Raw genomic sequence first — 17,936 nt, 5'->3', positions numbered from 1 at the left:
TGAAGTTTATACGAGCATCCCTTTCATAAGAACCATATACGCCCCCAGGACAAAACTTACAAAGCCTTTCTCTAGGGCCCTGGGTGGAGATTTTTTTTTCTAATTTTTGAAAAATTTTCAAAAAACTGACTATCTCAAAATTGGTAGTTAATAGGTTTGGGGAAAAAACGGTGTGGGCGGAGGGGTGTTTCCTTTAAATCTTTTGATTCTCGAAAAGTGAAATAGAACTTTCAATCTCCAATCAAATGAGCCCTCTATTAATTTTATACGAGCATCCCTTTCATAAGAACCATACATGCCCTTAGGGCATAACTTAGAACCCCTTCTCTGGGGGGTTGTATTGACACCGGAATCGTTTCTTATACGACCTTTGAACTATTTTTAAGAAAAGTTCTATCTCAAAATTTTCATTTAGACGGGCTTGGAAAAAGAAGGCATGGGGGGGGGGGGCTAGCTGCCCTCAGATCTCTTTTGATTATTAAAATGTGAGCTCGAACTTTCAATTTACAATCAAATGAGCCCTGAAGTTAATACGATCATCCCTTTCATACGATTCATATATGCCCCAGAGCATTTACAACGCCTGCCCCGGGCCCTGGGGGTTGTAACGACATCTGAGCTTTTGCTATCTGACTTTTGAGCAATTTTTAACTTAATGGCTATCTCAAAATTTTATTGGATGCATTTGGGGAAAAAGGGACGTGGGCGGGGAGGGAGGACTAGTTGCCTTCCAATCTCTTTTGACTCTAAAAAACTGAACTAGAACTTTCAATTTCATCTCAATCATTGAGCGATCTCTGAAGTTTTTACGAATGTCCCTTCAATAAGAATCATATATTAACCCCGGGCATAACTTACAACACCTGCCCTCGGGCCCTGGGAGGCTGCGTCGACCCCGGAGTTTTCGTTATATGGTCTTTGAACTATTTAAACAGAAAAATATCTTAAAGTTCTTATCGGATGGGTTTGAGGAAACAAGGGCGTGGAGGGGCGGGGCGGGGGGGGGGACTAGTTCCCCTACAATTACTTTTCACACTTAAAAAGTGAACTAGAACTTTCAATTTCCAATCAAATGAGCCCTCTTTGAAGTTTATACGAGTATCCCTTCCATAAGACCCATATATGCCCAAGGGCATAACTTACAACGCCTGCCCCCAGGCCCTGGGGGGTTGTGTTGACACCGTAATTTTTGTTATATAATATTTGAACTATTTTTAACAAAATGATTATCTTAAAATTTTTATTGGATGCATTTGGGAAAAAGAGGTTTGGGGGGGGGGGAAGCTGGCTACCCTCCAATAACTTTTTACGCTTAAAAAGCGAACTGGAACTTTCAATTTCCAATCAAATGAGCCCTCTCTGAAGTTTATATGGGCATTTCTTCCATAAGAACCATATATGTCCCCAAGGCATTACTTATAACCCTTGCCCCTAAAGACTGCGGGGGAGTGTCCTGCTCAAACGTATAATTTTCAGAACTTTCAACTACGTTGAGCAAAATGGCTATATCAAAATTTTGATTGGATGAGTTTGGGGAAATAGTGGGCGTGGAAAGGGTGTCAGTTGCCTTAGAATCACTTTCGACTAATAAAAAGGGAAATAGCCATTTAAATTTCCAATGTAATGAGCCCTTTCTGAAGTTTCTACGACAATGCTGTCTGTACGAAACCTTATATGCCTTCAGGGCATAAATTACAACCCTTGCCCTAAGGGCTGTGGGGGGAGGGGGTTTTCATCCTCAAAGACCTAATTTCCAGAACTTAAAACTACGTTGAATAAAATGGTTATATCAAAATTTTGCTTGGACGTGTTTGGGGGAAAGGTGGGCGCGAGAGGGGGGTTAGTTGCCCTCCAATCACTTCCAACAATTAAAAAAGGCACTAGCTCTTTGAATTTCCAATCAAATCAGCCTTTTTTTTAGTTTCTACGACAACGCCTTCTATAAAAACCTCATAAGCCCCCAGGGCAGAACTTGCCACCCTTGCTCTGAAGGCTGTGGTGGAGTGTCCTCCTCAGCAACATAATTGCTTCTTCTTCGTAATTTCTAATTTCTTCATAATTTCTAGTTTCTTCTTTCTTCTTCGAAAAACATAATAAACTTCTTGGAAACGAAGTGCCCTGCTCTAAAGGAAAAAAATAATAAATAATACATTGTGCCAACATCGTTCTTATATGGCCCCTGGGCATAATTTAAAACCCTTGCCCTGAGGGTTATGGGGGAGCGTCCTCCTCAAAAACATATTTTCTATCTGGAAATCACCTACGCTGAACAAAATGGCTATCTCAAAATTTTGATTGGATGTATTTGGGGGAATGATGGGCGCGTGGGGGGCTTGTTGCCCTCCAATCACTTTTGACCCTTAAAAAGGGCACTAGAACTCTCGATTTCCATTTGAATGAGCCCCCATTGAAGTTTCTACAACGACCCCTTTCATATGAACTGCCTCTGGGGAAAAAAAAATAATAAATAGTAATAATAAAACACTGGAGCCGTATGGCCTTTACTATAGGCAACGCTATAGCGTTGCCTCTGATTTGCTGCACATAAATCCGAAATCTGCATGAGTTATAGTAAGCAATTATTTGCTCTGCTTTTGCATAAGATGACGCATAATTCTTTCGCATAGTTATTAATCTGTATGGTGTCGAACATTATCCGTTTAGTTTTAATGAAAAAAAAATCGTAAGTCGAACCTATATTTGTTTATTCTTAATGATTTTATTATTTATCATACATATATCAAAATCAGGTATCAGTAAAAGTAAAATTTACCGTGTTTCCATAAAACGAAAACTTATTTTTAATAAAATATGTATCACAGAGCAAAATTTGCCATGCAGCGTCCCAAGAATGTTTTTTGCTTGACAGATTCATATAAATGTAAATGAGAGCTACACAAAAGTACACTCCGTCTAAGCCAAGGGGATTGTTTAGTGTCCCCGATACAACCCTATCAGATGATACTTTTATCCAATAGTTTAAATGGCTAGTGAACAGTTTTGAGACAATTGAGAATGTAGACAGCCAGCAATTGACTTTTGATAGACGATTTCCGAGGACAGATATTAGGGGTGAATTTTTCTTTTGTTTCACCTGACAATGCCAAGGTGGTATTAGCGACCGATAACACATGTTAAGAAAACTATCAGTTTTAGAGCCTCAAAAAAAAGTAAAAAAAACGATCTTAGTGACATCTACATTCTTTACTGACCAAAATATTCCAAACCAAAGCTTTTAGAATGCGATGCTTAATTATTTAAATAAAAAAACTTTTTTTTAACTAAAAGTAAGGAATGACATTTAACCTTAAAACGAACAGAAATTATTCCGTATATGAAAGGGGATGTCCCCTCCTCAACGCCTCGCTCTTAACGCTAAAGTTTTTTTTTGTTTTAAAAAGTAGAGTTCTGAGAAAAAGTCAAACTTTAGCGTAAAGAGCGAGGCGTTGAGGAGGGGACAGCCCCTTTCATATACGGAATAGTTTCTGTTCGTTTTAAGTTTTATTGTCGCTCCTTACTTTCAGTTAAAAAAAAAAAAATTTTAATTTAATTTCTGAACGTTTTTGAATTAATGCAGGTTTTGAATTTGGCTCACCATTCATGAATAATAAAAACGAAACTTGCATATTAATTTTACTTTTTTTAACTAATAACAACCTTATGATAACCTAAGTTTGATTATTTTTTTCTTCCAGTTATTTAAGAATGACTCCTGAATGACAAAAGCTCATTTAATTAGAATAATAACCTATTTTAAAATTAAAAAAAACTTTAGCGTAAGAGCGAGCTATTGAGGAGAGGCAGCCCCCTTATATGCGGAATATTTTCTGTTCGTTTTAAATTTTAATGTTGCTCCTTACTTTCAGTTGAAAAACTTATTTTTTATTTAATTTCTGATTGTTTTTTAAATAATGCTGGGAAATCCAGCATTATTTAAAACATGGAAATTCTACATGGAAATTCTCTTCCCCATGAAGAATTTCTCCAAGGAAAGATCCTACCACGTAATCCCCTCCTTCTGACCCCCACCAGAACTCCCCTCTGAAAACGTCTATATACTTCCCCATAACAAATACTATATGTAACTATGGGCAAAGTTCATAACTTGCAGCCCTTCCCCCGGGGACTGTAGGGGATTAAGTCGTCCTCAAAGATATAGTTATTAGATTTTTCGACTATGCTGAACTAAATGGCTGTCTCAAAATTTTTATACGGTGACTTTGATGAAAAATGAGCGTGGGAGGGGGCCTAGTTGCCCTCCAATTTTTTGGTCACTTGAAAAAGACACTAGAACTTTGTATTTCCGATTGAATAAGCCCTCTCGCAAAATTCTAGGACCATTGGGTCGATACAATCACCCCCCCCCCCAGAAGAAAAAAAAATAATAATAATAAAAAATAAAAAAAAACATCTATGATCTTTCTTCTGGCAAAAAATTACAAAATTCCACATTTTTGCAAATAGGAGCTTGAAACCTCTTCAGTAGGGTTATCTGATACTCTGAATCTGATGGTGTGTTTTTCGATAGAATTTTAGGGTGTGTTACCTTTTTCGAAAATCATGCTCGTAACTTTTGATGGGTAAGACTAAACTTGATGAAACTTCTATATTTAAAATCAGCATAAAAATACAATTCTCTTGATGTATCTATTGGTATCAAAATTCCGTTTTTAGACTTTCGGTTACTATTGAGCCAGGTCCCACCTTACTTACAGTTTGATACCGCGAACAGTTTGATATCTGATAATGGTGGTGCTTAACGTCTTTCCGTGTATGTTGACCATGGAAAAGTTAGTGATTATTTAATACTCGACTCTATTGCTTTTACTTTTCAGCTTGACTATAATGACAGCACTTTCAATAGTAGTGAAAACCTTATATTGGCTTTCAGAGGCCTTATTTTGGAGGACAACAAGTTTTTCTTTTCATATTTTGTTCCCGGCAATTGTAAATGGTAAGCTGTCTTTTTGTACATCCCAGTCTTTTTTATTACAGGCTTTACGAATCCATAGCACGTGATGATATGCCGCAAGTCCCAGGTACATCGTTTTAATTTTTTAGGTATTTATTATACCTTCTCTTGAACGCCTCAAGAGAAGGCTTTTCTGGCATTAACTCTGCAACGAGGCAATTCCACGTGGTGGTGGATCGTCGGTCTAAACTTGTTTTCCTGCAAGGCTGTACCCTGCACAAGGTAGTCCTGTCAAGTTGGCGGGTTGATCGCAAAGGCTTTGCTCTGTCCGGAACAAGTTTCAATGCCTCATAAGATGGAAGGAAATGCATGTATTTGTAGAACACTGACATGGACACGATTTTGAAACCATCTTGGAGTAACTGCAGGGGTTTGACATCAGAATTGCTAGAAAGTTCTGCACAAACTGTTCTGTTTTGGACACGTTGAAAACGAGCTATTTGGCCAATTGGAGCACAAGCAAAACGAGAAGATGAATATTCAATGACTGGTCTGATGCAAAATGAATAGTGCTAATAAAAGACAAGGAAAAAAAAGAGAAAAAATGAAGTAAAATACACTACAATGAAATTAACCGAACAGACCGACCGAAGGATGATAAGGCGAAAAACGACAAAAAGATGAATCCGAATGCCTTCCTTGCAGCATAGCCAACTTTGCTGTTATATTGAGAACTTCAAACTTACAAATTATTTTACCACTACTATGCCAAGGGGGAGGGGGAGATAAAGTAGAATTTGCAATATCTGAAATAAAAAGACCGGATATATTTAACGTCTTTCTTCTTTAAAAGGGGAAAGACCAAAAAGGTAAAGGATAGTATTATTACAAAAGGTAGAATGTAGCCTACCCACTTCTCGTCGGTGATGTGTTCCTCGATCGGCTAGCAATCTTAGAAAAAAAAATTTGAATTTCCTTTTTAACATCACGAACAGTGTACTGGTGCAGGCTGGAAATTGATTTTGTAAAGGTGATACCCAACCATTGGAAAACAGGAGTAGAGGATATAGAGAAACTAAGAAGAACTAAGGTAAAACTAGAGGAAGTTGAAGCATTTAAAACTAGAAACTTACAATTCTAAACATTAAGAAAAAGACCAATTTTAGAAAATAAACGGGAAACTTTCTGAAATCTTAATAATCTAATAATTTTTTAATAATCTGTTTACAATCTGATTTTTCTTGAAGAAATATTAAGTTTTTTCTTTCGTATATTGAAAATTCTATCAACCTTATAAGATCGAGTTGAAAAAATTAAACAAGAAAAACAGGTTATAATTTCTATAAAGCAGTGAATACAAACACTTAATTAAACAAAAATAGTCCGAATATTCCGGCCCCACATCCGGGAGCCTTTCTCAACGGAAAAAAAATGAAACAAAAATAAAGTTCTTTTTTAAAAAACCTTAACTTACATCAACATAAAAACATACTAAACAAACAAAAGAAAAAATATAAATAAATAGGAAAACAAAACTCACATATTAAATAAACACTTCCATTCACTGGCGTATAAACAAAATTGAATGTTTATATTGATTGGAACAGGCCTTCTTACAGTATATAAATGGAAATCTATCAAAAAATGAAAATATATTTATACTTAAACTAAAACAATAAAGTTCAGCTAACCCCCGGCCCATAACCCCTAATTAGATCTCACAAGTTTATCACCCATTGTTTGAATTATAAATTGAACGGATTCTTTTGCTTGCAAGCTTAGCTGCAGTTCGTTTACCTTTCCCAGCATTTAACCCAGTCTGACCTTTGTCCGCAAGGTCATCTTTCGTATCAGAACTATCATTAAAATCAGTACTGGTTGAAAATCTTACCTGCTTTTTAATTAAACTATTATAAATCGAATTGATCCTAAAATCCCCTTTATCTCTATTGTTACTAATACCCCCATAGTTTATCTTTTTTATTTCTATAATTTCCCTGAAGCTTTGTAAAAGTCCTACAGACGTATCTACTATTTTTGTTTGATCAAATAAAATAATGTGATGAGGAAAATTATAAAGATGTTCTGCAACAGCTGACTCAAACTTTTCTGGTGTTTTGTTTTCTTTTAGAGAGCAATCTATGGCATTCTTGTGTTGCTGTAGCCTATTTTCTAAAATCTGTTGTGTTCTTCCCACATAAAATTTACCACAAGAGCATGGAATTTTGTATACTCCCTTTTGCAAATTTCTCGGTACCTTGTCTTTCCCTTTATTTAACAAAGAGCTTAAAGTTTGTCCTGATTTAAATGCCGTATTTATATTGTGTTTTTTTAATTCTCTTCTTAATTTTTTTGGCAAAATTAGGATAAAAGGCAAAGTTATGTAATTTGTTTCTTGATTTGACCCATCTTCTTATAATATTTTTGTTTCCGTCGACTTTTTTTCCTTTTTTCAATTATTTGAGAAATAATATTTTCCGGATAGCCATTACCTACTAGAATATCCTTAATAAAAATTAGTTCATTGCTATGTATTCTGGTATAAATATTAAGTATAAATATATTTTCATTTTTTGATAGATTTCCATTTATATACTGTGAGAAGGCGTGTTCCAATCAATATAAACATTTGATTTTGTTTTTACTCCAGTGAATGGAAGTGTTTATTTAATGTGAGTTTTGTTTTCCTATTTATTTATAATTTTTCTTTTGTTTGTTTAGTATTTTTTTATGCTGATGTAAGTTAAGGTTTTTAAAAAAAAAACTTTTTTTTGTTTCATTTTTTTTCCGTTGAGAAAGGCTCCTGGATGTTGGGCGGAAATATTTGGAGTATTTTTGTTTAATTAAGTGTTTGTATTCAATGCTTTATATAAATTAAAACCCGTTTTTCTTGTTTAATTTTTTGTAAATGGAAAAACAGTGTGGTCTAAGAAATTATTTATCGAGTTGAAAAAAACAACTCGAAATCCTCTCGCGCTTTAAAGAAAAGCTTATTGGAATCCTTTAACTCCTTAAAGTACATCTTCAAACCTCACTTCTGATTAAAACTGTCTTTATTTAATCTGTTTTTGAAGCTCATTCCAACGTTTTGGCCTAGTATCTACCGTAAGATAAGTCATTGATTTATTTTTATCAATCAGTAACAATTCCCTCTCATGTCTTTACGATTTAATGAGAAAAGACAATTGTTCTCTTCGAAAGGAAAAAAGGATGAATTATCGTTGGTACGAGGAAAAATTACGAGCTGAACCATTTCATTGGAGCTGGAATGCATAGAAGCAACGAAATACTCACCCCATCAAAGTCAGTAGTCTATTCAGTGTCGGAGTGTGAGCTGTCCGGCTCAGCACAACGAGGATCTTCCTTATTACAAACTGCCTCTCCCAATTTGATAGCCTTATCCAGTAGATTACTTGGAATCTACTCTAAAGCAATAGGTACTGAAAATTAGCCAGCCACGTTCGTCTTGCACACAAGGTTTAAACTAGACCGCTTGCTTATGATTCTCAAGTAAATGTTGCGACGTTTTCGAATGAAAAAAAAACAATTGTCACTACTAAGGTTCTTCGGGTCTTGGAAAACAAGATTGGCACAAAAACACAAAAATTTGATTGGTTGATATAATGATATTGATTGATAAGTCACAACTGATCCGAGTCATAATTGGTTGATTTCATTGGTTGATATAATGCTATTGGCTGATAAGTCACAACTGATCCGAGTCATGGTATTATAAATTCCACCTGTAGCTCAAACCCTGCAAAAGAGACAGATACTATCAACAGTTACCTAATGCTAGGTTCAGATGTATAAAATTTTCCTTGAAGGTTGAAAGAAAATATTTAGAGGCTGGAGAGAAATTTGTTCGAATGTAAAGAGATTTTTTTATCTAAATACTATAGCAAATCCTACAGCAAGAAGTTTGAAAACCTAAAACATGTCCTCAGGCAATGCTGATTCTGGACCAAAACAATTAAATCAACTTACGCTGTATTGTGTAGATCTGTTCTAGTTACATGGTTTTTCTCAGTTATATCCCTAATATTAATAATAATGACCTTATAACCCATGTCATAAACATAGTTGTAAGTAAGACAAGGAAAAAAAAGAGAAAAAATGAAGTAAGAAACACTACAATGAAATTAACCGAACAGACGGACCAAAGGATGATAAGGCGAAAAACGACAAAAAGATGAATCCGAATGCCTTCCTTGCAGCACAGCCAACTTTCCTGTTATATTGAGAACTTCAAACTTACAAATTATTTTACCACTACTATGCCAAGGGGGGGGGGGAGATAAAGTAGAATTTGCAATATCTGAAATAAAAAGACCGGATATGTTTAACGTCTTTCTTCTTTAAAAGGGGAAATACCAAAAAGATAAAGGATAGAATGATCACAAAAAGTAGAATGTAGCCTACCGAGTTCTCGTCGGTTATACTTCCCTCGATCGGCAGCAATCTTAGAAAAACTAATTTGAATTTCCTTTTTAACATCACGAACAGTGTACTGGCGAAGGCTAGAAATTGATTTAGTAACAGTGATACCCAACCGTCGAAAAACAGGAACAGAGGGTATAGAAAAACCACGACGAACTAAGGGAACATTAGAGGAAGTTGAACCATTAAAAGCTAGAAACTCACAATTCTCAACATTAAGAAAAAGACCCATTTTAGAAAATAAACGGGAAACTTTCTGAAATCTTAATAATCTAATAATTTTTTAATAATCTGTTTACAATCTGATTCTTCTTGAATAAATATTAAGTTTTTTCTTTCGTAATATTGAAAATTCTATCAACCTTATAAGATCGAATTGAAAAAAAACAACTCGAAATCCTCTCGCGCTTTAAAGAAAAGCTTATTGGAATCCTTTAACTCCTTAAAGTACATCTTCAAACCTCACTTGTGATCAAATTATCTTTATTTAATCTGTTTTTGAAGCTCATTCCATCGTTTTGGCCGAGTATCTACCGTAAGATAAGTCATTGATTTATTTTTATCAATCAGTAACCATTCCCTCTCATGTCTTTACGATTTAATGAGAAAAGACAATTGTTCTCTTCGAAAGGAAAAAAGGATGAATTATCGTTGGTACGAGGAATAATTTTGAGCTGAACCATTTCATTGGAGCTGGAATGCATAGAAGCAACGAAATACTCACCCCATCAAAGTCAGTAGTCTATTCAGTGTCGGAGTGTGAGCTGTCAGGCTCAGCACAACGAGGATCTTCCTTATTACAAACTGCCTCTCCCAATTTGATAGCCTTATCAAGTAGATTGCTTGGAATAGTCCAGGAAGCGGCTTTACCAACTAACTGTTTGGTCATCATCAACGCACTAACTGTCCCGGTGTTCAGCTTGTTACGCAGTCTCGTTTTCATATGCGACAGGATAGAGAACAGTCGCTTTGCAGCAGTGCTTGTATTGGGAAGACAACAGAGGTGCAACATAAAGGTCGACAGATCAGCAAACTTTTTTTCGCCAATACTGTTCTTTAGATGCAAAATACTCTTCGAGAAACCAGATGGTTGGTCCACAAGATCTTGACCAAGATCAGCTCGGCTCAACCTGAGCTCTTGCAGCTGACGGCCAATGCTTTCTCTCTTGCGTTCTACAATCGTTGCATCGCTTCCCAGAAGCGTAGAAAAGGGCACGAGAATGCGAATAATGAACACCTTTTCAGATCCGAGTGCAACGCAGGGATCCAAAATCTTAAGATCGGACAAAATTGGATCTTCCCAGCTTATTCTTTGTCTCATCTGCTTGCAGAACCTCAGACAGTTGACCATAAGGCTTTGAGTGAGTCCTCAGCAATCCTTGATCCACGTTCCTCCAGATAACATTCGGTATTGGTGCCTAATTTCATGTCATCCAGTTCAAAATAGTTCGTGGGAACCAGATCTATGGAGAAAGGTGATTTTGCTACCAGTATCAGGCGTTTTCTTATGAACATTTGGAGTAATATCGCATACGTCGCAATGAAGCTGCTCACCAGCCTACGGATTCTTGTGTCACTACTCTGAAAGTTAGTGTTTAGGGAGTTGGTAATCCCAAGAACGTGGGCAAGAAAATAGAGAGAGGCCTTCGTGACAGGATGGTTTAAAGCGTTGTATATTTTGAGTGCCTTCTCCTTGCTCGCCTTGTCTGCAGTGCCCTCGTCTAACGCGTGACCGCCGTAAAATAATAACAAGGCCTTCCAGGTTTCTAATAGCCGTCTGATGGGTGCTTCAAAGCTGAGCCATCTCGTAGAAACCACCAATAGCAACTGTTTCACTTCAATTTTAGCGAACTTCTGGTGGCCATGAAGTTCTCCAATCCTCTTTGGAATATGGGTAATGTACTTTATTGTATCATGCACAAAAGACTCTAACCAGTATAGCAAGGTTTAAAAGACTTATAAAAGAAGCTTAAAAGACACTTTTTACAATATAATAACAGACAGATAATTTCTGCAAATTGGTTTATACAGGGAAAGAATTCAATAATATAAAAGCCTTTTCACTCCGACCTATTGTCTTTTTCAATTCAATTCAAAATGTTTTTTTCAAAATGGCCATGGTTGTCACTTGTGATTAATGTGATGAAGCTTTAGATTTATGATACATAGATGTCGTCTCAAAACCACTAAAAATAATTTGAAAATGTGAGCTCTACAAAATTCAACATTTAGCAGAATATTAGGTGATATTAGGAGCCTTTAGCGCAAAAACCTGTGACTTTCTACCATTCAGTGGCAAAAACCTGTGAACCAGTGACCATAAAAAAACCTGTGAAGTTTCACAGGAAACCTGTGACTGTGGCAACACAGACTCACGCACAACCCCAATTGGTAAATGACTCCAGGAGCTCGGCAAAACATGCCGAGGAGAGAACTGTGACCGGGTTGTTTCACACTGCGGCCGCCGAAATTCATCTGCATATTTTCTTCTATTACAATTGTGAAAATCCACACCTGTTATAAGCATGCCATTAAAACATTTTGAGGTAAGGTTATTAATAATATCAAACATTAACATAGATCGATAAAAAAGGAATATACCTGCTAGAGGAAGAATATTCAATTTTAAATACACATTTCTCACGGAATCCCTTGGTCCATAGTTTTCTAAAATCCTGATGGCAGAATTTTGCACAGTTCTAAGGGGTTTCAGATGGGATTGAAAAGTTGAAGACCATACCGAACAACAATATAAAAGATAACTTTGGACAAGTGAAAAATACAAAAGTCTAAGGACAATTTTCGGACAAATGGGCTTCAATTTACTAATAATTCCAACACTACGGGCAATTTTAGATGTTTACAATTTATATGATCTGAAAAACTAAGCGTCTCATCTACAATAATCCCTAAATACCTAGTCGAGCGTACTCTATTAATAAATGAATTCCCGCGCCTCAACTTATCTACCCAAAGATAATACTTTTTAGAACGAGCAAACAACACCAAATTACACTTCTTAAAATTTTTTTCATCTTATTCAACCTAATCCACTTTTCTATCAAACTTACATTATGTTCGACTGCACGGATCAACTCTTTTTCAGTTCTCGCGCATTAAAGGGAACTTAAAAAGGGAACAAGAAACTTTCAATTTCTAATCATTTGGGTCCCCTCCGAAGTTTATACGACCACCTTTTACGTAAAAATTTTATATACCCCCAGGGCATAAGTTACAACCCTTCCCCATTTTTGGTGGGGGGGGGGGGAGGGTGTGTGGACTTTGAATTTTTGTCATCTGATCGTTGGTAAATTTAAAAAAAAATGCTATCTTAAGATTTTGATCGGTGCATTTGGAGAAAAGAGGATGGGTGGTATATGCCCGCCGATTACTTTTGATGAGGCATAAAAAGGTAAGTAGAAATTTCAATTTCCCATAGACTGAGTCACCTCTGATGTTTATACGACCACGACTTACATAAAACCTTATCTGCCCCTGGGGCATAACTTACAACACTTGCCCCAGGCTCTGGGGGGATTTGTTGACCCCTGAGTTTTTTTTATTTGATATTTAAACTATTTTGAACAAAATTTCTGTCTCAAAATTCTGATCAGATGCATTTAGGGAAAAGGGGGCCTTCCACGCCCACGTTTCCCCAAACTCGTCCAATCAAAATTTTGAGATAGCCTTTTTGTTCCGTGCAGTTTAAAGTTCAGGAAATTATACCTTTCGTTGAACAAAATAGCTATCTTAAAATTTTGATTGGATGTGTTTGGGGAAAAGGTGGGCGTGAGTGGGGGGCTAGTTGCCCTCCAGTCACTTTTGACTCTTAAAGTGGGCACTAAAAATTCCGAATTACAGTCAAATGATGGGCTCTAGGGGGGGGGGCTAGTTGACATCTGATCTCTTTTGACTCTTAAAAGTGAACTAAAACTTTCAATTTCCAATCAAATGAGCCCTCTTTGAGGTTTATACGAGCATTCCTTCTTTAAGAACCATATATGCCCCCAGGGCATAACTTACAAAACATATCCCCAGGCCTTGGGGGGTTGTGTTGAACTCTGGAGTTTTGTTATATAAAGTTTGAACTATTTTTAACAAAATGGCTATCTCAAAATTTTTATTGGATGTATTCGGAGAAAATGTGTGTAGGAGGGGGGGGCCGTTGCCCTCTGATCTCTTCTGACTCTTAAAAAGTGAAGTAGAACTTTCAATTTCCTATCAAATGAGCTCTCTCTGAATATTATACGAGCATCCCTTCTATAAGAGCCTTATATGCCCCCGGGGCATAAATTACATCGCCTGTCTCCGGGCCCTGGGGGGTTTTGTCAACCCCGGAGTTTTTTTTAAAAGATGTGTGATCTATTTTTAACAAAATGCCTATCTCAAAATTTTTAGTGGATGGGTTTGGTAAAAAAGGGCATGGGAGGGGGAGGTTAGTTGGCCTCTGATCACTTTTGACTCTTAAAAACTGAACTAGAACTTTGAATTTCCAATCAAATGAGCCCTCTCTGTAGTTTATACGAGCCATATAAGGACCATATATTACCCCAGGGTATAATTTACAACGCCTGTCCCCGGGCCCTTGGGGGTTGTGTTGACCACGGATTTCTTGATATATGATCTTTGAACTAAACTTAACAAAATTGCTATGTTTAAATTTTTATCTGATGTATCATAGACAGCGCAATAGCGCTGCCTAAGTAAAGAACGATGTTGGCACAATGTATTGTCTTTTTTGGTTCTTGGTCTTAGACCAGGGCACTTCGCATCGAAGGAGTTGGCGTAGAAACTTCGAAAAGGGCTCATTCGATTGGAAATTTTAGTAGCTAGTGCCCTTTTTAATAGTCTCGAAAGTGATTTGAGGGCAACTAGCCCCCCTCTCACGCCCACCTTTTCCCCAAACACATCCAATTAAAATTTTGAGATAGCCATTTTGTTTAGTGTAGTTGATTTCCAGATAGAAAATATATTTTTGAGGAGGTCACTCCCCCACAACCCTCAGGGCAAGGGTTTTAAGTTATGCCCTGGGGGCATATAAGAAAGATTTTGGCACAATGTATTATATATTAGTTTTTTCCTTTAAACCAGGGCACTTCGTATCGAAGGAGTTGTCGCAGACACTTCGGAAAGGGCTCATTCAATTGGAAATTCGAGTGGCCTGTGCCCTTTTTATTAGTCGAAAGCACAGTTTATTGAATTATACAGTAAGTTTATCGCAGATCATTTCTGGTCTTCATTCTCGGTACGAACAAAAAGCTCCTCCCACTTCTTTCTGCATTAGCGGGTTACTTGTTTCCGATTATTTCTATTATAACTGTAAGTTTCGCGTCCAAGAGGGTTACAAAGTGCATTATTCGTAATGGCGGGTTTCCACTTGTTTCCGATTGTTTCGCGTCTGACTTGTCTACCCGTCAAAAGATCTGATGCCACTTATGTTTCTATCCGCAAAAACATTCTCTGGAGCACTCGCACCTTGGTCCGGGTTTTTATAATGGGTGAGATAGGGAAAGCTCATACTGGATAATTATATAAACTGTGGTCGAAAGCGATTGGAAGGCAACTAACACCCCTTCCACGCCCACCATTTCCCCTCCACTTCCAATAAAAATTTTGAGATAGTCATTTTGTTCATCGTAGTTGATTTCCAAATAGAAATTATGTTTTTGAGGAGGAAATTCCCCCAGAGCCCCCAGGGCAAAGGTTGTTTTTATAGATAGAGTTGTCGTAAAAATTTCAAAAGGGGCTCATTGAATTCGAAATTGAGATGGCTAGCGCCCTTTATAATAGTCGAAGGTGATTTTAGCGTGACTAACCCCCCTCTCACACCTACCATTCCCCCAAACACATCCAATAAAATTTTGCAGATAGCCATTTTGATCAGCGTTGCAGAAAGTTCTGCAAATTAGGTCTCTGAGGATGACAACCCCCCCCCCCCCTATCCCTCAGGGCATGGGTTGTAAGTTGTGCCCTTGAGGCAAATAAGGTTTTTATTGAAAGCGTTGTCCTAGAAGCTTCAAAAGAGCTCATTTGATTGGAAATTGAAAGGGCTAGTAACTTTTTTAATAGTTGAAAGTGATTGGAGAGCGACTAACGCCTCTCTCGCACCCACAATTTCCCCAAACACATCCAATTAAAATTTTGAGAAAGCCATTTTGTTTAAAGTAGTTGAAAGTTCTGGAAATTAGGTCTTAGAGGATGACAACTACCCTCAGAGCCCTCAAGGCAAGGGTCGTAATTTATGCCCTGGGGGCATATAAGGCGTTTATAGATAGTGTTGTCGTAGAAACTCAAAAAGGGGTCATTCGATTAGAAACCGAAAGGCCTAGTGCTCTTTTTAATGGTCGAAATTGATTGGAAGGCTTGACATTTTTATAGCAAAGATTGATGTGGGTATAATGTATTATTTTGTTGTTGTTGTTGTTTAGACCAGGGCACTTTGTATCGAAGGAGTTGTCGTAGGAACTTTTAAAAGGGCTTATTCGATTGAAAATAGAAAGGGCTGATACCCTTTTTAATTGTCGAAAGTGATTGGAGGAAAACTAATCCCACACCCACCCTCCCATTTGCCTTTATGTTTAAAAACTAAATGTTGCCATAAGATTAAATCAAAATGCACTGTGTTAATGCTAATTCCCAATTAGGCATCTCAGCAGTATCCCAAGAAAGACTGAGGGTATTATGTTCAAACTTTAGGGGATATTTCTGCTCTTAAAATTTAACCAAATCAAAAGCGCGTAAGTGTATCCCAGCTATCAAGGATAGTAAAGAGATCTTTTTTTTTGCGAATAGTATCCAGTTTTCCATTTCAGGTCAACTGGAGGAGTTATGAAAATAAATTAAACACTATTATTTGAGTCCAGATTTTTAAAAGGGTGTTTGTTGTTAAAAATTGTTGAAAATTTTTGTCCAGTATACAAATAGCAGGCCAAACTATAAATTCTTAAGAAAACGAACAGATTTAAAGTATTATTTCCCTTTTCCCTGAAAAGACTATGTCAATATAAAACAAACTCCATTAAACAAAAAATGAGCAAAAATAAAATCAAATAATCTACCAAGCGTGAAACTACCACAAATCAGCATCGATAAATAAATGGCACCCGAAACAACAGAAATTACAATAAATAACCGAGTCAAACTCAAAACGAGCAGAAATTAACATAAGTTGGGCTCATAACCCCTATGCTTTCCCAAGGCCAGAACATAATTTGCACTTTACTGCAAAAATACAAATGAATGAGCATAGTCAGTTTATTTATACATATATTGATATTTAGCAATCAGAATGTTAATATTATTTGATTTATTAAAGTTATAAAAGTAAAAACATGTATATTTTTTTCAGTTTACTTTACCTTTCTTTGAAAAACTTATTTTGTGGAAAAAGTTTTTTAAAATAATTTTTGGGGAAAAACAGGCGTGTGGGGGGAGGGGAGGCTAGGTGCCCTCCGACCACTTTTGACTCTTAAAAAAGGCACTAGAACTTCCGATACACAATCGAATGAGCCCTCTCTGAAGTCTATATGATGACTCCTTCCATATAAAGTACCTCTGGGAAAAAAAGCAATAATAATGAAACATTGGAGACGTATGGCTTTTACTATAGGCCACGCTATAGCGTTGCCTCTGATTCTAAGCGAGTAAAAAGAACGAAATGTTTTTTGAGTCACAACTTTGCTTATTAGTCAATGTTTATCTTTGTGTTCACTCTATTTTTTTTTTCAGGAATATCACTTTACGGAATTTTCATTATTCAGCCTCACTTACGGATACAGGTCAATGGAGAAGAGCTTATTGAAAAAGCATTAAGAAAGAAGATGTCGCCTGAAATTTTTATTGATTTTAAAAAGGTATCAAAAATAAAGGATAAAAATGTTTAAGTTTTGAATACTGGCCGTAATTATGCTTTTCTAACGGTTAGATGTGACACGCTTGTTATCTATCTGCCATAGAAAAGTACCTTATCTTCTTTTTTTTTACCTCATATCATATAATTTTCCTTTATCTAAAGAAATATTTAAAAGAAATGCCTTTATATTAGCCATCCTAGCCGAGAGGTTGGCACGATAGACATGAATCCTCTGTCAGCGAGGACCTGGCGTTCGAGTTCGAGTCCTTTGAACTATTGAGTTCGAGTTCGAGTCCTTTGAACGGTTCGAGTCCTGGCGTTGCTGGTTATTTGGTATGGAACGGGGGTCAGTAGCGTGACTCTAAGATCAGCAAGAATCAACCCAGCTCTAGATGGGTACCTGGAGATCCTGGGGAAGTTAAAAAGGAAGGATGTGTGAAAGCACAAAATGGCCCCCATGTACCCCCTCTCTCTTCCTGGCTGAAGGGCCAAGAAACAGATATCAGCACCGCTGGCAGACACTGTGAAGCCCAATGTCATATTATTTACCTCTATATAAAGAAATCTCTATGAAAATTGTATTATGTGTCACTTACTCAAGTTTACGCTGTGTAAAATTCAAGAAAACACCGGTTTTTTCGTTAGTTTCTTCGTTACTTTAAAAATAAATTTCGGCTATAGATTTACACATTAAGGGGGGGAGGGGATGAGGTATAGCGGGTCTGCATGCAA

The 17,936-nt window shown here is 36.8% G+C and overlaps 1 protein-coding gene across 1 annotated transcript in view; it reads left to right on the top strand.

Moving 5' to 3' along the window:
• Positions 1–17,235, top strand: part of LOC148955901 (uncharacterized) — a 37,239-nt gene extending 20,004 nt beyond the window's left edge. Inside the window, exons 3-4 of the mRNA XM_089093033.1 lie at positions 4,836–4,954; positions 17,081–17,235. Of these exons, the coding sequence (XP_088949159.1) occupies positions 4,836–4,954; positions 17,081–17,235 (274 nt within the window). The remainder of the gene's footprint in view (positions 1–4,835; positions 4,955–17,080) is intronic.
• The last annotated feature ends 701 nt before the right edge of the window (positions 17,236–17,936 follow it).

This window comes from Artemia sp. Qi Xiang Cuo, chromosome 1 (assembly GCF_049724085.1).
Source record: "Artemia sp. Qi Xiang Cuo chromosome 1, ASM4972408v1, whole genome shotgun sequence".
In the NCBI taxonomy this organism is placed as follows: Eukaryota; Metazoa; Arthropoda; class Branchiopoda; order Anostraca; family Artemiidae; genus Artemia; species Artemia sp. Qi Xiang Cuo.
This window is presented reverse-complemented; position numbering and strand designations above follow the sequence as displayed.